This window comes from Indicator indicator, chromosome 29, assembly GCF_027791375.1.
Source record: "Indicator indicator isolate 239-I01 chromosome 29, UM_Iind_1.1, whole genome shotgun sequence".
NCBI classification, from domain to species: Eukaryota; Metazoa; Chordata; class Aves; order Piciformes; family Indicatoridae; genus Indicator; species Indicator indicator.
In genome coordinates this window covers 13,429,427-13,448,735 of record NC_072038.1, presented here as the reverse complement: position 1 = coordinate 13,448,735, position 19,309 = coordinate 13,429,427, and the positions used below count along the sequence as shown (strand labels likewise).

The 19,309-nt window shown below is 52.2% G+C and overlaps 1 protein-coding gene across 1 annotated transcript in view; it reads left to right on the top strand.

Moving 5' to 3' along the window:
• Nucleotides 1-10,964: 10,964 nt before the first annotated feature.
• Nucleotides 10,965-19,309, top strand: part of GAS7 (growth arrest specific 7) — a 167,704-nt gene continuing 159,359 nt past the window's right edge. The window contains exon 1 of the mRNA XM_054393873.1: nt 10,965-11,147. Coding sequence (XP_054249848.1) covers nt 10,965-11,147 — 183 coding nt within the window. The remainder of the gene's footprint in view (nt 11,148-19,309) is intronic.

Sequence of the window (19,309 nt, the reverse complement as noted above, 5' to 3'; positions counted from 1 at the left end):
GGATTTTTTTTTTAACTGTGTTTGAATCACATATTTGATCACAGGAACATGAGTCACAACTCTTAAGTCCTCTCCTTGGGACATATGAGGTCCTGGATGCCTAAACTTCTGAGTGTGTTGCTCAAGAGAATCTCTGAACTGCAGTTAGGTGGCCAGAGGGGGAGTGTTCAAGGCAAGCACTGCTACTTTGGGTTTCACTCCACCCTGTGCATTCTCTTGGAGGTCTGTCAGGAAGAGAAGCTGGTGGAAGAGAAGCTCAGCAGCAGCTGTCAGTGTGCCCAGAAAGCCAACCAGAGCCTGGGCTGCATCAAGAGAAGTGTGGCCAGCAGGCCAAGGGAGGTGATTCTCCCCCTCTACTCAGCTCTGGTGAGACCACACCTGGAGCTCTGTGTCCAGTTCTGGAGCCTGTATTACAAGAGGGATCTGGACATGATGGAAGGTGTCCAGAGAAGGGCCACCAGGATGAGCAGAAGGCTGGAGCACCTCTCCTATGAGGACAGACTGAGAGAGTTGGGGCTGTTCAGTCTGGAGAAGAGAAGGCTCTGAGGTGACCTTCTTGTGGCCTTCCAGGATCTGAAGGAGGCTACAAGAAAGCTGGGGAGAGACTTTTTAGGATATCAGGTAGTGACAGGACTGGGGGGAATGGAATAAAGCTGGAAGTGGGGAGATTCAGGCTGGATATGAGGAAGAAGTTCTTCCCCATGAGAGTGGTGAGAGCCTGGAATGGGTTGTCCAGGGAGGTGGTTGAGGCTCCATCCCTGGAGGTGTTTAAGGCCAGGCTGGATGAGGCTCTGGCCAGCGTGATGTAGTGTGAGGTGTCCCTGGCCATGGCAGGGGGGTTAGAACTGGCTGATCCTTGTGGTCCCTTCCAACCCTGACTGATTCTATGATTCTAAGGGTGAAATTTCCTTCTGAGCTCCTGTATCTGTTTTTGTCTTGGCTGTTCAAAGCATTGAGCATTGAAGATACAGCTGTTCAGCACTGTAACAGCTGGAAGTATCTTTTGTGTATAGGCTCAGAACATTCCTCTCCTTTGTGTTACTCATTTGGATTTCAAAGGTCATTTAAAGATCCACTGCTGCCTGTGGTTTCTTTTTATTCTCTTTCTTTCCAGGTTCTTGGAATCAGGAGATCTCCTGGTGTTGCTGTGTCTTGCAAGCAGGTATGGCAAATCAGTTCTCCATGTGAATCTCCAGTCCATCATGACTAGAAAGCTCTCCCATGCACCTGTCCCAGCCCTTTTGCATTTAGAGCTCTGCAGGAGCTTTTCAGTGAAGACAGCAGAAGCACTTTAGCTCTTTTCCAGGGGCTAGGCAGACTGTCAGATGTTGCTTTAAACAAGCAAAATATTGACTATGCTGCTTCTACAGCTTTCAGGTGCAAACTTTCTCCTGTTATTCCCAAGATGTTCTTAGGTCCCTCAACAACCCCATGGATCAGTATAGGTTGAGGGCTGACCTGCTGGAGAGCAGTGAAGGGGTCCTGGTTCAGGGAGGCTGACCATGAACCAGCAATGTGCTCTGGTGGCCAAGAAGGCCAATGGCATCCTGGGGTGGATTAGAAGGGCTATGGTCAGTAGGTCAAGAGAGGTTCTCCTCCCCCTCTGCTTTACCCTGGTGAAGCTGCGTCTGGAATATTGTTTCCAGTTCTGGGCCACTCAGATCAAGAAGAACCTCAGGGAACTGCTTGAAAGAGTCCAGCACAGAACCACAAAGATGCTGAAGGGAGTGGAACATCTTCCTTGCAAGGAGAGCCTGAGGGAGCTGAGAGCTCTGTAGCTTGGAGAGGAGGAGCCTGAGAAGTGACCTCATTGCTATTGCTAAAGATGTGCAGGGTGAGTGCCCGGAGGCTGGAGCCAGGCTCTGCTGGGTGATGCCCGATGCCAGCACAAGGGGCAGTGGTGGAAGCTGAGGCATAGAAAGTTCCATGGAAACATGAAGAAAATGTTTTTCCTGTGAGGGTGACAGAACCCTGGAACAGGCTGCCCAGAGGGATTGTGGAGTCTCCTTCTCTGGAGATATTCAAAGCCCACCTGGATGTGTTCCTGTGTGACCTGCTCCAGGTGCTCCTGCTCTGGCAGGGGGGTTGGACTGGATGAGCTTTGGAGGTCCCTTCCAGCCTCTGACATTCTGTGATTCTGTGCTTCAGGGAATCTGCTCATCCATACAGGCCTTGTTTTAGTGCTGTCATTTTAAGCTCCAGGTACAATCTGTACAATCATGGAATAAATGACTTCTGCCTGGCTAACCATAGCTGGGGCTCTTCTGCAGTGTTGCATGAACCTGGCTCTTCTCATTCCCAGGCAGCATTTCAGTGACACTAAGGTTTATTGAAAAGTTGTATGTCTAGAACTGAGGTTTTCACCCTAAGCTCTTTGGTAGCAGAGAGGAGGGGAAAGGTCCTTTGGTGGTGAGACTCTAACACAGAATATGTTCATGTGACACTAATTCTGGAATTGATTTCCCATTGCTAAGTGGAACACCCTGCTAGAACACATGACAGAGTGGGTGTGACATCTGTGATGGCTCAGGAAGTAAATTCTGGGAGATCTTACAGCCAGAAGGATTGTTTTGATTGCTGAGTCAGATCTGCAGAGTGCTGGCCAGGGAACACCTGCATCCAGCCAAGATGCTTCAGCTGAGCTGGAACAGATGAGCGAAAACAAGGCTGAGATTGAAGGCTGACCAATTCTTTCCACAGCCTGGCACCCTTGAAGCTGAAATTCTGCATGTTGCTGGGATTCCAGCTTCTGTAGCTTCCATCCTGTGACTCTGGCTCCAATATCTTTTGGTACATTGTGCTGGTGTGAGCTCTGACTGGGGTTTAGGAGCTCAAATGACAACAAATTGAGATTCCTCCCCCCTCCCTTTTTCCCAGCAAGGCAGAGAGGGAGGAAAGGAAAAAAAAAAAGGGATAGGGGAGAGGAGAGGTAAATTCACAAAAGAAAAAAAAAGGGTAGGGGAGGGGAGAGGTAAATTCACAAAAGAAATAGTCTGGAATCGGTTTGGAAGTAGAAGAGGTAAGTTTTTAACAACTATATATATATATATCTAGCAGTAACAGGGAGGGGTCACAAAGGTAAGGAATGAGGGTAAATGGGAAAATAGACAAACCCATGCCTGGGTGGCCTTGTTTTCCCCTGGATGCCAGTGGATTCAGTTGGCAGAAGCAGGCCCTGGGCAGTGGTCAGTGCAGGAGGCAGCAGCAGCAGCGATGTTCCTTCGAGGGGACGAGGCAGGAGAGAGAGCAAGCAGTGAGATGTCCTTTGATAGGCCTGCTGGACCAAAAGGGGGAGTGGAACAGACCAGCTTTGAGCCAGGGGACCCTTTCTCCTGGGGGGGGAAGGAACCAATTCCCACCTTGGATGGGTGTAACCCAGCACATACATAAAAAGAGCTTTCTACGCTTATAAATAATTTTCCTCGTAGACAGGAAACATGAAACCTCGCATCATCCTTCATGGTAAAGGCAATACATGCTGCAGAAGCAAACTGAGGTCTAAGCCTTTGGTAAGAGCTGCTCTCTGTGCAAGAAGGAGAAGTTGAGGAGCAGGACCAGACCTATCTCAGGAGAAGCTACCATGTAATTATCTGCCTGACAATAAATCAGAGACAAATATTGAAGTATTCTGGCAACATTACACAGAATCACAGAATGTGAGGGGCTGGAAGGGACCTCAAAAGTTCATCCAGTCTGACCCCCTGCCAGAGCAGGATCACCTAGAGCAGATCACGCAGGAATGCATCCAGACAAGTTTTGAATATCTCCAGAAAGGGAGACTCCACAACCCCCCTGGGCAGCCTGTTCCAGGGCTCTGTCACCCTCACAGGGAAAAAAATTCTTCTCCTGTTTCCATGGAACTTCCTATGCCTCAGCTTCCAGCATTGCCCCTTGTGCTGGCATCGGGCATCACCCAGCAGAGCCTGGCTCGAGTCTCTGGGCACTCACCTTGCACATCTTTATCAACAGGAACAAGGTCACCTCTCAGGCTCCTCTTAAACATACGAAAAGTAACATCTAGTGTGAAATTCCTTGTTGAATATGAAAGCTCAAGCTTAGAATTTGTGTTCTACCCTAGGCAAAGCTGGGTTTGTATATGCTGAAGAAAAATATAGGTGGTTTGGTTCAATTCCAGTTCTTGCTGTCTATAAATGGCACTGCTAGAGAAGACTGCTGGGACATGTCCCTGAACGTGTGCCATGATGTCAAGTCTATTGCTTTTTGCCAAGCAAGGCACAGCTGCTGTGATAATAGCACATAATGGATCATAGTTCAATAGTTATCAGCTTAAATACTTTTCAAAAGGGGATGATTTTAAGCAATTTACCACAAATTCAGAGAATCAAAAATAAAACTGTGGAAAGCAATCCAAAAGTTGTTGAAAGGATCCTAAGAAAAAAAAAATCAACCAAAGAGCTCATCTCAGATTGCTGCTCAGCTTCTCTGAATGAGGGACAGCTACATCCAAAGTCACCTTCTGAAATCTTTGAGAGAAAAACTGCAGTCAGGTACCTGACCACTTACTTAAAGGACAAAGGGGTTGCAAATTTGTCAAACTCCAGGAAAAGGGAGGTAGAAAAGTGCTCTAATAAAGTGCCCCAGGCCAGGGGACACACACATGGTGTGGTACATTATGGGCACAAAAAGTTGTTCTGAACTTGCTCCTCAGTACTGGTTGCAAAGCAAGAACAGCTCAAAAGGAGAAACAGGAGGCTCTTCCTCCATGAAAAAAAAAAAAAACCAAAACAGATCTCATGGAAGAGAAAGGAATCTGAATCTCAGAAACAAGAGAGATCATATGGGAGTTAATGGTCAGCTGGGGTCTGGGAGCAGGCCTGAAGTCACAGCAGTGTGTCACAAAGAGTGCAAGCCTTGGGAGTGACTCACAGGAGTCCTCTGGAATAGAAGCTGCATGTGCCTGAAAGTGCAGAACTCAGCCCAGCAGCTGCCCCCTTGAAGGAGCTGCCGAAGCAGGAGGCTGTGCATACACGCAGACAGGTGGCACACCTGACTTGCCCTGCTGTGGTAGGTCATGGACACACACCCAGGAGCCAAGGGAGTTACAAACAGGCAAGGAGCATTGCAGGCAGGCTGCAGTCAGACAAACACCTGCATGCCCAAAAGTGCAGCACAGCAGAAGGGACTGTCAGAGCAGATGTGGCACACAACTGACTAAGCCTGGTGGAGTTCATGACTGGAATATGGCTTTGCAATGCAGACAGGGGGAACCACACAGCCTGAGCCAGCTCTCCTGCTCTCTGGAGCAGCATGCATGAGCTCCCCATGGATAGTAGAGCTGCACACCATGGATAGTAAAGCTGCACACCGTGGATAGTAGAGCTGCACTCTGTTTCAAACCTCCCTGAATGGAGGATCTCAGCACACCACAGAGAAATGCAGTGAGTGCTGCTGCTGTGCAGACACTGGACCGAGTCAGACCACACACCCTGAGTCCTGTGGGCTGCAGAGATTGAGAGTCTGTGCCACAGCCGTGGTGGAGTGTGGCACAGACTGAGGGGACTGATTTGTGTGTGATGTTCTGGAGCCAGTCACTCCTGTGGGCCAGCAAGCACCCCCGGTCAGTGCTCACACGTTGCACACCCCTAAGGCTCTCACAAATGCTCTGGAGGTGAGTGTGTGTTGTCCTGCTCACCCACAGTGCCTAGGAGGCAATCAAGTGAGCATGGAAGGAGATGTGTATGTGTCTGCTGGGCACATCTGACTCCCACTGGGCAGTGGGGGGAAGGACCCTCTCATGCTACTGATGTGATCATAGAATCAAGAAGGCTGGAAGAGACCTCAAAGATCATCGAGTCCAACCTGTCACCCTAAACCTCATGACTATCTAAACCATGGCACCAAGTGCCACGTCCAATCCCCTCTTGAACACCTCCAGGGATGGTGACTCCACCACCTTCCTGGGCAGCACATTCCAATGGCCAACCACTCTCTCTGTGAAGAACTTTCTCCTCACCTCCAGCTTAAACCTCCCCTGGCACAGCTTGAGACTGTGTCCTCTTGTTCTGGTGCTGGTTGCGTGGGAGAAGAGACCAACCCCCTCCTGGCTACAACCTCCCTTCAGGTAGCTGTAGACAGCAATGAGGTCACCCCTGAGCCTCCTCTTCTCCAGGCTAAACACCCCCAGCTCCCTCAGCCTCTCCTCATAGGGCTGTGCTCAAGGCCTCTCACCAGCCTCGTTGCCCTTCTCTGGACATGCTCCAGCAATTCAACATCTTTCCTAAACTGAGGGGCCCAGAACTGGACACAGTACTCACGGTGTGGCCTAACCAGTGCCGTGTACAGGGGTACAATGACCTCCCTGCTCCTGCTGGCCACACTATTCCTGATGCAGGCCAGGATGCCATTGGCTCTCTTGGCCACCTGGGCACACTGCTGGCTCATGTTCAGGCAGCTGTCAACCAGTACCCCCAGGTCCCTTTCCACCTGGCTGCTCTCCAGCCACTCTGACCCCAGCCTGTAGCTCTGCATGGGGTTGTTGTGGCCAAAGTGGAGCACCTGGCACTTGGACTTGTTGAATGCCATCCTGTTGGACTCTGCCCATCTGTCCAGCCTGGCAAGGTCCCTCTGCAGAGCCCTTCTGCCTTCTAACAGATCAACACCTGCTCCCAGCTTGGTGTCATCTGCAAATTTACTGATGGACTCAATCCCCTCATCCAGATCATCAATAAAGATATTGAACAGGATGGGGCCCAGCACTGATCCCTGGGGGACACCACTAGTGACAGGCTGCCAGCTGGATGTGGCACCATTCACCACCACTCTCTGGGCCTGGCCCTCCAGCCAGTTCCTAACCCAGCACAGAGTGCTGCTGTCCAAGCCATGGGCTGACAGCTTGGCCAGGAGCTTGCTGTGGGGGATGGTGTCAAAGGCCTTGCTGAAGTCCAGGTAGACTACATCCACAGCCTTTCCTACGTCCACCAGGCTGGTTACCTGATCATAGAAGGAGATCAGGTTGGTGAGGCAGGACCTGCCCTTCCTAAATCCATGTTGGCTGGGCCTGATTCCTTGGCCATCCTTAAGGTGCGCAGTGATTGCCCCCAAGACAGTCTGCTCCATGATTTTCCCTGGCACTGAGGTCAGGCTGACAGGCCTGTAGTTCCCAGGTTCTTCTGTCTGTCCCTTCTTGTGGATGGGTGTCACACTGGCCAGTTTCCAGTCTTCTGGGACCTCTCCAGTGAGCCAGGACTGGTGGAAAATGATGGAGAGAGGCTTGACCAGCTCATCTGCCAGCTCTTTCAGCACCCTAGGATGAATCCCATCAGGTCCCATGGACTTGTGAATATCCAAGTGACTCAACAAGTCTCGAACTAATTCCACATGGATTTCAGGAGTACAACACTGCTCCTTGACCCTATCGACCAGCTCAGGAGACCAGTTATCCTGAAGTCCTCCTGCCTTACTGTTGAAAATGGAGGCAAAGAAGGTATTTAGAATCTCAGCCTTCTCCTCATCCTTAGTTACAATGTTACCCTCCACGTCCAATAAAGAGTGGAGGCTCTTCTTGCCCCTCTTTTTAGCATTAATATATTCATAAAAATGCTTTTTGTTGTCCTTCAAGGAAGCGGCCAGTTTAATTTCTAACTGTGCTTTTGCCTCTCTAATTTTTCTTCTACATGATCTAACAACATCCTTAAACATATCACTAGTTATCTCCCCCCCTTTCCAAAGGCGATAAACCCTCTTTTTTTCCCTTAAATCCTTCAGGAGCTGCTTGCTCATCCAGGCCGGTCGTCTTCCCCGCTGGCTCGTCTTACGGCATGTAACTGCCAGTTCCTGTGCCTTTAGGAGCTCCTGTTTGAAGTAGGTCCAACCATCCTGGACCCCCTTGTTCTTAAGGGCTGTTACCCAGGGTACTTTCCGAATAAGTTGCCTGAACAACCTGAAGTTTGCCCTCCGAAAGTCCAAAGTGAGGGTTCTGTTACTGCTCCTCCCTATTTCCCTGCATATTGAAAACTCCACTATCTCATGGTCGCTGCACCCTAGACAGCCTCCAACCATCACATCTCCCACCAGCCCTTCTCTATTTGAGAACAGCAGATCAAGCAGAGCCTTACCCCTGGTAGGTTCACCTAAGAGCTGCATCAGGAAGTTGCCATCCATGCACTCTAGGAACCTTCTGGACTGTCTCCTCTCTGCTGAATTAAGTTCCCAGCAGATGTCTGGTAGGTTAAAGTCCCCCACAAGGACAAGGTCTGATGATCTTGAGACAGCTTCCAGCTGCTCATAGAATATCTCATCGGCCTCCTCGTCCTGGTTGGGTGGTCTATAACAGACTCCAACCAAGATGTCAGTTTTGTGCAGCCTCCCTCTGATTTTAACCCACAAGCATTGGGGAGCACCACTCTGGAGGTGAGTGTGTGTTTTCCTGCTCACCCACAGTGCCTAGGAGGCAATCAAGTGAGCATGGGAGGAGATGTGTATCTGCTGGGCACATCTGACTCCCACTGGGCAGTGGGGGGAAGGACCCTTTCATGCTACTGATGTCTGAATACGGCAGCAGGTTTGTGTGCTACTTTTCCTCTCCCTGCCTGCCTGTTAAAGGTGCAGGCTTGGATCCAGCTCTTCTGTGGCTTCATCCCTTGCACACCACCCTGGTGTGAACCTTACACATGCAGAGGTGAGCCTCTCCCTCTGCTCCATGTGCCACCTGTGCTGCTGCTGGATGCCACAGCATGCAGCTTGCCAGCCAGCCTGTGGCACAGACACAGAGCAGGCTGCTGTACACACTGGTGCAGTGTCACATGTGTTACCAATCCCTCCAGGCACTGTTCAGTGACTCTCTGGCATGTGGGCACACAGAGGCACGCACAGAGCCAGCCTTGGCACTGACACACAAACAGATGCCAGCACAGTGTCCCAGGAGCACACCTACAGGTCAGGCTTCTGGAGTCAGAAACTCAGCTAAGTGCCACCCATTCAGGGGCAGCCATCATACAAATGCAGGGGTGTGACACAGAGCTCAAGGGCAGTGCTTACACACCTCCTGGGAGGGCACACTCACAGCTGAGTCTCTCATGCTCACAGCTGTCTCCTGTGCAGGCAGGGCTGGGTTCTCACACATGGCTGTGAGACAGTCACACACAAACACCTGGTGCAGAGTCACTCGGGGATGCTGCCTTTCAGGACATGCCAAGAGCTCTAAGCAAGCCTTGGACACACACACCCTGCACGCACCCACACCTGGCTTCCATCTGCACCCCCACAGCACTGCCTGTGCCCACACAGCAGCTGTGTGTTACCTGTGTGCAGTGAGTCAGCTGTGTGCAGCTGGACAGACACACACCCGCACAAACCTGTGTGCACAGACAAGGTGTCTGTAACACACAGGGGAGTCACACAGAGGGGAGACACACAGAAGGGAGTCACATGTGTGCTGCAGAGCGAGGCAGGCACACACCCGAGAGCAGGCATTCAAACAGCACACACAGGGGGTGTCACACACAGCTGCACAAGGGTGACATGGACCTGGTGCCACACAGAGGGTGCAGCTCTTACACAGAGGTGTCACACAGATCAGATGTCACACACACAGTGCAGCTCTTACCCAGAGGTGTGACACAGATCAGGCTCACAGGTACAGGTGGCACATGTGTGACATGCTCACTGCAGTCAGGCTCAGACATGGAGCGAGCTGTGCCCCATGTCAGTGCTGCAGACACAGGCGCTGGGGCTGTGTCACACAGGTGTTTCACAGCTGCTTGGCGTGTCACACAATGGCTTTCAGCAAAGTGTCACACAATGTCTCTCATCCCCCACACTTGGCAGTGTCACACATACATGCTGTGTCAGGCACGTCTCCCTCACACCAGAGTGTTCCCTAGCACACACGTGGCGTGTGGCACGTTCCCACAGACACACACCCAGGGGTGTCTCTCACACAGTCTCTCGCACACTTCAGACACATTCACAGCATCACAGGATCAGAGGATGTTAGGGGTTGGAAGGGACCTCTGGAGATCAGCAAGTCCATCCACCCTGCCAGAGCAGGACCATAGAATCCAGCACAGGTCACACAGGAACACATCCAGATGGGTCTTGAAAGTCTCCAGAGAAGGAGACTCCGCAACCCCTCTGGGCAGCCTGTTCATTCAGTGTCATCTGACACATGGGTGTTGGTGTCACAGGCACAGTCACTCTCGAGTGCTGACATGGGTGCCACTAACAAGCACCCATATGGGTACCACTAACACACACAGAGGGTCACACAGTGTCTGTCCCCAGCTTGTGGTGTCTCTCACACACGGGGTTGTGGAGCACATGCGTGTCACAGGTGGTGTCTCTCAAGCACACAGTGTCTGTCACATGCAATTCCTCACACACAGGTTGTGAGCACATTGGTGTCACATACAGTGTCTGTCGGGCACACAGTGTCACACACACATGGAGTCTCTCCCTCCCTCTCACAAACACGTGGTGTCACTCAGGGTCACATATGGTCTGTCCCATTCTGTCACACACGGTGTCACTCAGGGTCACACTCGGTCTTGTCCCGTTCTGTCACACTCGGTGTCTCTCAGGTCACACCCGGTCTGTCCCGTTCTGTCCGAGGCGGTGTCCCGTTCTGTCCCAGGCGGTGTCCCGCCGACACGACATCCCGCACGGGCGGTTCTCGACCCTCCTCGGCCCGCCTCTTCCCGCCTCTCGCCCCCTCGCCCTCCGCCGCATTCCCAGCCCCGCCTCTCCCCCGCCCCGAGCCGCGGTGCCCGTGGGCGCCCGGCGCCGGGGCTGCTGCGCTCCCGCCGCCCGCCGCGCCCCCGGACCCGAGCCGAGCCGAGCCGAGCTGAGCGGTGCCGATCCAGGCCGAGGGGGGCGGGCAAGGGGCGAGGCCAGAGCGGCCCCTCCCGCAGCCCTGCGCGCCGTGGGGCGGGCAGCGGCGCCCCGGGCGGGCGCGGAGGGGCCGGGGAGGCCGGAGCGGCTGCGGGCGGAGCGCGGCCCGCGGCAGCATGTCGGGCGCTCGCTGCCAGACGCTGTACCCCTTCTCCGGGGAGCGGCACCGGCAGGGGCTGCGCTTCGCCGCGGGGGAGCTGATCACGGTGCTGCAGGTGCCAGACGGCGGCTGGTGGGAAGGGCAGAAGGAGGACGGTCTGCGCGGCTGGTTCCCGGCCAGCTACGTGCAGCTCCTGGAGGTAGGAGCCGGCCGCGGCCGCGCCGAGCGGGCGGGCCGGGGTAGTGGGGAGAGAGGGGGCGGGAGCCGCTCGGTAACCGAACCGCGCCGCGGGAAGGAGCCGGGCCGCGGGAGGGAAGGAGCCGTCGCACAGCGTCCCGAGCCCGGACAGTCCCGGGGCCGATCCGCTGGCCGGCGGTCGCGATTCCCTAGCGGCTGCAGACCGACGTGCTGTCGGGGACCGGTCTCGGCATAGCTCTGTCCCGTAGCAGGGCAGGCCAGGCCAGGGCAGGGCAGGGCAGGGCAAGGGCTCCGGTCGCCCCGGTGCAGGGAGCTGGAGAGCGTGCGGCACTCGGAGAGAGTACAACCAGCCCGGCCCCGCTCCGACAGCTGCAGCCGCTGGGATCTTCAGCTGGAGCGGCAGGGTTCGGGTGCGTGGCTGCAGGACCCCCTACATGCTTTGTGTCTTCACAGTTGTGAAACAGCAGCAGGAGGTAGTGGCTGAGGAGATGCAGCTCCTGCCAGCCATGCCTGTGGGCCAGATGCTGGGCAAATGCGTCTCCCTCTCCTCTCCGTCGTGTCTCCTTTCACTGAACATCTCTTGGCTCGATGTTGTGGAAGATGTAATTCAGACATGTCCCTTCTGCTGCAGCAGTTCCCCAGCTGGCTGGATGCATTCTGCTGTTGTGTTTGTGGCACTGTCCCAGAGAGCCCCAGCTGAGTTAGAATCAGTTGCTCAGACTCAAAAGGTCATGGAGCCTCATCAGGTTGCTGAAGCTGTGTTAGCTTCAGTTGTCTTCAGGGCCTCCACAGCCAGGGTAACAGTTGTATTCCCACCCCAGGACTGCTTGTGCCTGAGCTTGTTCATTACTTTGTCTCCTGTACAAACAAGTGTAGAATATATGTCCATGAAGAGTGCCCTCACAAGCTCTGCTTTTCTGAAAGTGGAGTCTGAAACATCTCCCGTGCCAAAACAAGAACCTGTCATGAGTCTGTCAGTCCTGCTCTGGCTGGTCCTGTTGCCATTTGGAACTTAACCTAGGCTGTGGCTATGCAGTGGTCTCCTGAAGCAGTGCATCTGTGGCCCGGTGCCTGGACTGAAGATGTTAGCAGGAGAGTATTTCTTGGGTCAGTCTTTGTTTGTCCTCTAGGTTTCTAAGAGGAATTAGATGGCCTTCTTGCACTACCTGCCCCAGGTTTTCTGTGCACACTCGTTGGGGAATCCAGTGGCAGAAAGCACAGCCCTGGCAGAACTGGACCCACCAGATGTGTGCAGAGCAGCGTCCTGGGAGCAAAAGGCTCTGTGCCAAAGGGCATTTTGCCCATAGATTTGGCATTGCTTTTTCGTTTCTCTAGTCCAAATGAATTTAAAAATCTGTGATGTTTCTACTGAGCTTCTGTTTCTCGTTCTTACCTGGAAAGACAAGAAAGCAGAAGCAAAATTTCCCCACTCAGTGCTACAAGAGTGAGGGCAGGGACTTTTCTGTGCCACTGAAACACTTGGCATTTTGTTTTTGTTAGCTTAAGAATGTAGGAGTCCTTTTGTTTGTCAGTTTTGCCTCCTACTTTACTGAGATATGTGAATGTTTGTGGTTTCACAAATTGCTAAATATTTACACACCTAAAGAACTTAGGAATTGTTTGAGGCAAGATGTATCATGAGATAATCTCTGCTCAGTGGGAAGTCAGTTCTGTGTACACAGTAACTTTGCTTTCCTATCATCTCTCTCCTGGAAACTCCTCTTTTCCTACTTAAGTCTGAGCAAGTTCCACTGTGCTCAGATAGGTTCTTGCAGCCCCCCAGATTTGCCTTTCTGACCTTTGGCTCAGGTACCACTGAAAGCTTGCAGCAGACCAGTTGCCCACACAGCCTGGGCTCTTTTCTCTTGGGCAAAGCTTTGAGAAGAAGGCAAGAAAGGTAGCATGTGCTGGGTGATGTTCACTCTGGCATGTGTTCCTTTTTTCCTGAGGTGGTGCCTAGCAAGGAGTTAATAAATGTCAGTAACCAAATTAACCAAATGCATAGGACCACAGGTACTTGGCACATGCTGCAGTGGGTTAGATGTGTGAGGAGTAGGAAGTTGTGTGTATGTCTCTCATGGCTCTGTGCAGGCACCCTTTCCCTGTGTGCAGGTATGCAGCTGGCTTGCTCAGGGACCCAGCCTAACCGAAAGACACCCCAGAGGAAATACTCTCCCTCCCTGTCCCCTGATCCAAGCCCCAGTCCAACCACACTGACACTGGGGTGGGTGTCAGGGAGGTGATGACAGTGCATAGCCAGATGGGGCCATGAACCACTTATGTTGGCTTTGGGTGCTGTGGCCCTGCAGCTTTTGGTAAGGTTTGGTGATGTGGTCTGAGCTGAACTTAACCACATGCTGTTACTGGAAGAGGAAGATGCTATTCCTGCCCTCTGTCCTGCTCTCACTTCCCCAGTGCCCAGTTCACTCCAGCAGCTACCTGTGCTTCTCTCTCCAGAGCCCTGCACCTGTCTGTCTTGAAGAATGGCTGCCTGCATTTTTTGCCACAGTAGTAACTGAAGGTGGCTCATGGCATCATCCAAGGCATGCCAGGATGGACTCTTTCTCCTCACAGCAATATCTGTCAGGTGGCTGGATGCTATCAAAAGGAGATGGCCTTCTGAGCTTAGTAATTTTTAAGTCTGCCCCACTGAGTGTAGAGAGGCAGGTGGGATTTTCTCATCTGTACAAGTTCATGTTTACCGACACTGAAATCTCCTCTGACCGTGCTGCTGGGAAGTCTGCACTGAGTTTTGGTCCTGAGCTGAAAGAAGGAAGCAAGAGAGGTGTGAATGGCAGCATCTGAGAGGGGTCTTTTCCACCTTTAGCAGTGTGCTGGTTCCTGCTGGATGAAAGAAGAGAGTGACAGTTCTGGTGCTATGTCTGGCTTGGGAGGAGCTGTGCTGCACCCACAGCACCCACTTCTACTCAGAGGCAGGCAGCCTGTGGAGCTGCCAGTGCTGATCATCTGCATGCCACAGGGCTCTAGCTGGCTTGCCCAGGAGCTGAGGACACTGCAGGTTCTTCTTCCTCCTGTGTTCTCAGAGGTGGTAGTGCTTGGCTCCTGCACAGTGAGATAGGTATCATGGCTGGTGGGTCACCAGAATGATGTGAATGGCAAGTGTGGAGCTGGACAGCTTGGAGTGTGGCTTGTGGGAAATGAACTTCAGAGCTAGAGATGAGTGTCCTGAGGGATTGCTGCCTTTGCCTCCTGAGTTCTCTGGCCAGCAAAAGTGGGTTTTCAATTCATTCACCACAGCAGATGGATCAAACCTGTAATAAATGTGGAATAAGAGAGACACAGGCAGGTAAAGAGGTAAAGAAGTTTGGCATTATTTGGTCCCTGCTCTTGTGATTGCTGCAAGCCCACAGTGTTAGAACAACAGAAAATTATAGCTGAATGTTCCGCTCAGGGCAGTGATGGAAACAATGAGAGCTGGAGGTGGACTGGGGGAGTGCGTGGTAGGGATAAGCCAGAAACAAAATGTCTCTGTGAGCTCTGGAGAGAATCCAGTTGTCAGGGAGCAAAAGGGATAGCATAAACCAAAAGACTGTTGAAAGCAGAAAGCAAGGTGAGCAAGAGAGGGCATTAGCTCTGTGATGGGGTTCCAGATAGGGTCCCTGAGACCAGGCTGGTTGGCAGCAGTCAGGAGGCTGCTGTGAGCATGTTCACAGAATGGCTGAATTGGAAGGGACCTCTGGAGTTCAGCTGGTCCAGCTTCCCTGGCCATGTCTGGGCAGGTTTTGAATACATGCAGGGATGAAGTCTCCCCAGGCTTTCTGAGCAATCTGTTCCAGTGTGTGACTGTGGTCACCCTTCTTGTGTTGTGTTGCAGCTTGTGCCCATTGCTCATCCAGCCTTTCACTGGGTGTCACTGGCTCTGCTTTTCTCACTGCACCTCCCATAGCTTTCTATGCACATTGGAAACATCCCTCTTGAGCTTTCTTGTCTTGGTGCTTAACAGTCCCAGTTCATTCAGCCTTTCTATGACAGATGTTCCAAGCTCTTACTCATCATTGTGGCCCATTGCTGGACTTTCTCCAGCTTGTTCTTGTCCTCCTTGTGCTGAGAAGCTAAGTACTGTTTCTTACTCTCTTGTGCTCTGGAAGATGTGCTCATGGAGACACAGCCCCTAACAATCCATTGACACCAGAGGAGCCTGAGAGTGCTGCAACAGCCTTCTGCAAGCTCAGGGGCTGAGGGAAGGAGGGATGTGATTGCTTGTGATCCATATCCCACTGAGTAGATAGATCATCAGCTTCAACCTTCACCCCTCCTTTGGTGATTTATTGCTCTGCTGGCCATGAGACCTGGAAGTTGTGGACTTCCAGCTGCATCTTCTGAGCATTTTCTCCCTCGTGCACACTGACATTTTTGCCTGCTCTTTTCACCATTTGAGCAGAGCCATGCAGGGACCCTCTGTACCAGACTGGTGCAGTCCCAGGTTAAGCAATTGCCCTTCCCAGCCTCGTTCAAAGGGAATGTGTGCAGACAGAGTGCCATGGTGGACACAGGTGTGGAGCAAATGGAATGTGGTATGTGAGGTATTTCTTAACAGCAGAGGGCAAAAGAATGTTTCCTACTCAAAGGCTGAGTGCCTCCTCACCCCACCTGAATCAGAGATGCTTGAGGAGATGATATGTATGGAATCATAGAGTCATAGAATGGGCTGGGCTGGAAGGGACCTCCAAAGGTCATCCAGTCCAACCCCCCTCTGAAGTCAGCAGGGACATCCCCAACTGGATCAGGTTGTCCAGGGCCCTGTCAAGCCTCACCTTGAATATCTCCAGGGATGAGGCCTCAACCACCTCCCTGGGCAACCTGTTCCAGTGTTCCACCACCCTCATGGTGCAGAACTTGTTCCTCACATCCAATCTAAATCTGCTCTGCTCTAGTTTGAAGCCATTGTCTCTCGTCCTGTCCCTGCAGGCCTTTGCACACAGTCTCTCTGCAGCCTTCCTATAGCCCTCTTCAGGTACTGACAGGCTGTTTTTAGGTCTCCCTGGAGCCTTCTCTTCTCCATGCTGAACATCCCCAGCTCCCTCAGCCTGTCCTCATAGCAGAGCTGTTCCAACCTCCTGATCATTTTCATGGCCCTCCTCTGGACCCTCTCCATCAGGTCCATGTCCTTCCTATACTGAGGGCTTCAGACCTGTACACAGTGCTCCAAGTGAGGTCCCAGCAGAGCAAAGTGTCAGAATCACCTCTCTGGCTATGCTGCTTTGGATGCAGCCCAGGCTGTGATTTGCCTTCTGTGCTGCAAGCTCACCCTGCCTGCTCCTGTCCAGCTTCTCATCCATCAGCACCCCCAAGTCCTTTCCCTCAGGGCTGCTTTGTAACACTTCATTTATAGTATTGATAATGAGGGTTGTTCCTGCCCAGGTGCAGAACCCTGCACTTGCTCTTGTTGAACTCATGAGGTTCATCTGGGCACCACCTCTGCAGCCTGTCCAGGTCCCTCTGGATGACATCTTCTCCCTCTGGTGTATTGACAGCAGAAGGATACACACAGCTCCAGATCTGAGAGCAGCTTAGGACAGATCTCAGGTTTATCACAACCTTGATGGTGCAGGGCAGCACAGGTATCAAGTGGCTGAGGTGGTGTCAGACCTCTGGGGTGTGTACTCCAGGAGACGCTTTGCGTGACTCTCAGGAAACAGTGGCTGTTGTGTCTGCCTTTTGCAGGGAAGTGATTTTCAGAGGGGTGGGGAGATGTGTGGTTCAGCCCCACTCACAGGCAGTTTGTTTGAAACCAATTTTGGGCATTGCTTTTGTATTTGTGGTTAGCCAGCAATCACTTATATAAGCAGCAGCAGCAGCATATGCAGATCTGCTGAAAATTGTCAGCACTTTTTATAGCTTCAGTCATCCCACAGCTGGAAGTCTCTGTATGAAGCACAGTGTGTGCTTCCAGCAGGCATGGAGGTGGCTCTGGAATCTGACTGAGCAAGCTGGACTGAGTAGGACAAAGAGCTGATCTTGTCTGCACTTCCACAGCCTTGATTTTCTGGAACCAGGAGGCACTTGGGAGCACAGGGACCACAGACTTCTCCCTGACACGTGGTGCTGTGCAGGCACCAAGCAGTGGGGAACATTCCTTCCACTGCTGTGTGGTACTAGGGCAGGGCAACTCCCCTCAGCTAACCCAACCAGTGGCACCTGCCACATGGGCATTGAGGTGTGCAGACGCTCCAGCCTGGAGGTTGCAGCACATTAAGCTGCAGGAGGCATGGGATGAGCTGCTTCAGTCTTTGTGCCCAGGTAGCCAGAGAGAAAAAGGATGAAGGGAATCCATGGCCATGCTATGCCTCTACTTTATTTTGTCAGAGCAGAGAATATGTAGAGGATTTCTGTGCCAAACTATCATGTAAGCTGCTAAGATCCCAGGAGACAGTCTGCATGAGGAGAAACTAGAACCTGCCAGCTGATGAGCAAAGGGGAGCTCCATTTCATAGCAAAATTCAACTCCTGAGCATTGATGTGAAACAGTATTGTGATGAAATCCCTGTTTTCATCTTAGTGATGGAGTCATTTTCATGTGAGTGAGTGCTGGAGTGATACTCATGTGAGTGATGGGGGCAAGATACCCCCAAACATTTGGTCAGGAAATCCTCAGGAAGGAGCATTCTGTAGCCAGTGCTGTTGCAGCAAAGGAGCTACAGCATCTGCACCACACACTTGGAAGAGAGGAGATGTTGGCACCTATTGCAAGAGGGCTTTTCCTGATGGCTGTACAAAGAAGGTTGTGTCTGGAGAGTACCTGGCTGGCTGTGAGTACTGAGACCTGGGCTCTTTGTATGTGCTGTTGGTACCTCCTGCAGGCAGCAGCAGTCTTGTGCTTCCTACATCCTTGGGGTTTGTTCTTCTGTTCCTAAGTCTCCACACTCAAAAATCAGCATGGAGGGCAAGAAGGACTGAGGGGATGTGTGATACAGACATGTCTTGTACCACTGCTTTCTCTGAAGATGCCCCAGGGAACAGGTACTGCTCCAGGATGTAGTCTGGTGTGAGGAATCTGAGCATTAATCTGGTGTGGTAAGGCTGTGGGTGCTGATCCCTTCTGTGGTTTGTAAGTGACCAGGGAGTGTGCTCAGGAAACCTGTAGGGTGTTCAGCTGCTGATGCCACAAGCTTAGCAGTTAAGCTACTTGTCTGAGCAGCTGCCAGGCTAGAACTGGTGCCCCCATCTCCTGTTGGCCCTTCCCAGGGATGCCTGTAGGCATTCTGGCTCCTCTGCTGCCACTGAGAGTTGGTGCTGGGGAGGAGCAGCAACGGTGGCTGAAGAGGGGATGGCATCTCCTGGTACAGGGTGATGTTGGTTTCCCTGGTGCAGGCAGGGCTCCCTGTGGTTGGTAAGGCTGTAGATGGGGGCTGCAGTGGGTGTTGTCTCAAGGGGAAGGGCTGAGTGCTCCCAGCTGCTGAGGCTGGTCTGGCTTTGCATGATCCAACAGCAAACCTTCATCCAGAGTGGGGCATTTGTGGGACAGGAGTGACAGTGAGAGGTGTATGCTATTGCTTTGGTGTTTACTTTCAAAATGTTGGGTTTTGTGTCTGTAATTTTCTGCATCTGTATCTTCTCAGACTTGAAAAGTCCACTGACTTTTCTGGAAAATGTGAACAAGACTAAATAATCTGTTTTCTCTGTTGAAAGGCTGAGGAAATTACATTTTGCTGCCAGGAGATCACTTTCTGACCCAAGGTTTCTGAAGGGTTTTAAATCCCCATGAGAATGTAAGGAGATGTGCTGCTTCAGCTCAGCCCCTTGCTCTTAAGCACTCTGTGATGGATCTGCTGTTGTCTTGGACTGTTAGAGGTAGAATTTCAAAACTGAATAGTATGATAAATACCAAAAATCTGTGAAAGGAAGGTTTGCACTGCTGGGTGTGGTGTCTGTCCTGTACACAGGGTGGGGTGTTGCAAAACCTGGGATCATGAGTGCAGCACCACAGAATCACAGAATGCATCCAATTGGAAGAGACCTCCAAGCTCATCCGGTCCAACCCTTGACCCAGCACTAAAGGGTCAACACTAAACCATGTCCCTAAGAACCAGGTCCACAGCTGCTTAAACACCCCCAGGGATGGTGACTCCAGCACTGCCCTGGGCAGATCATTCTGATGAGAACTCTTCCAGTGCAGAAATATTTCCTGAGCTCCAGCCTGAG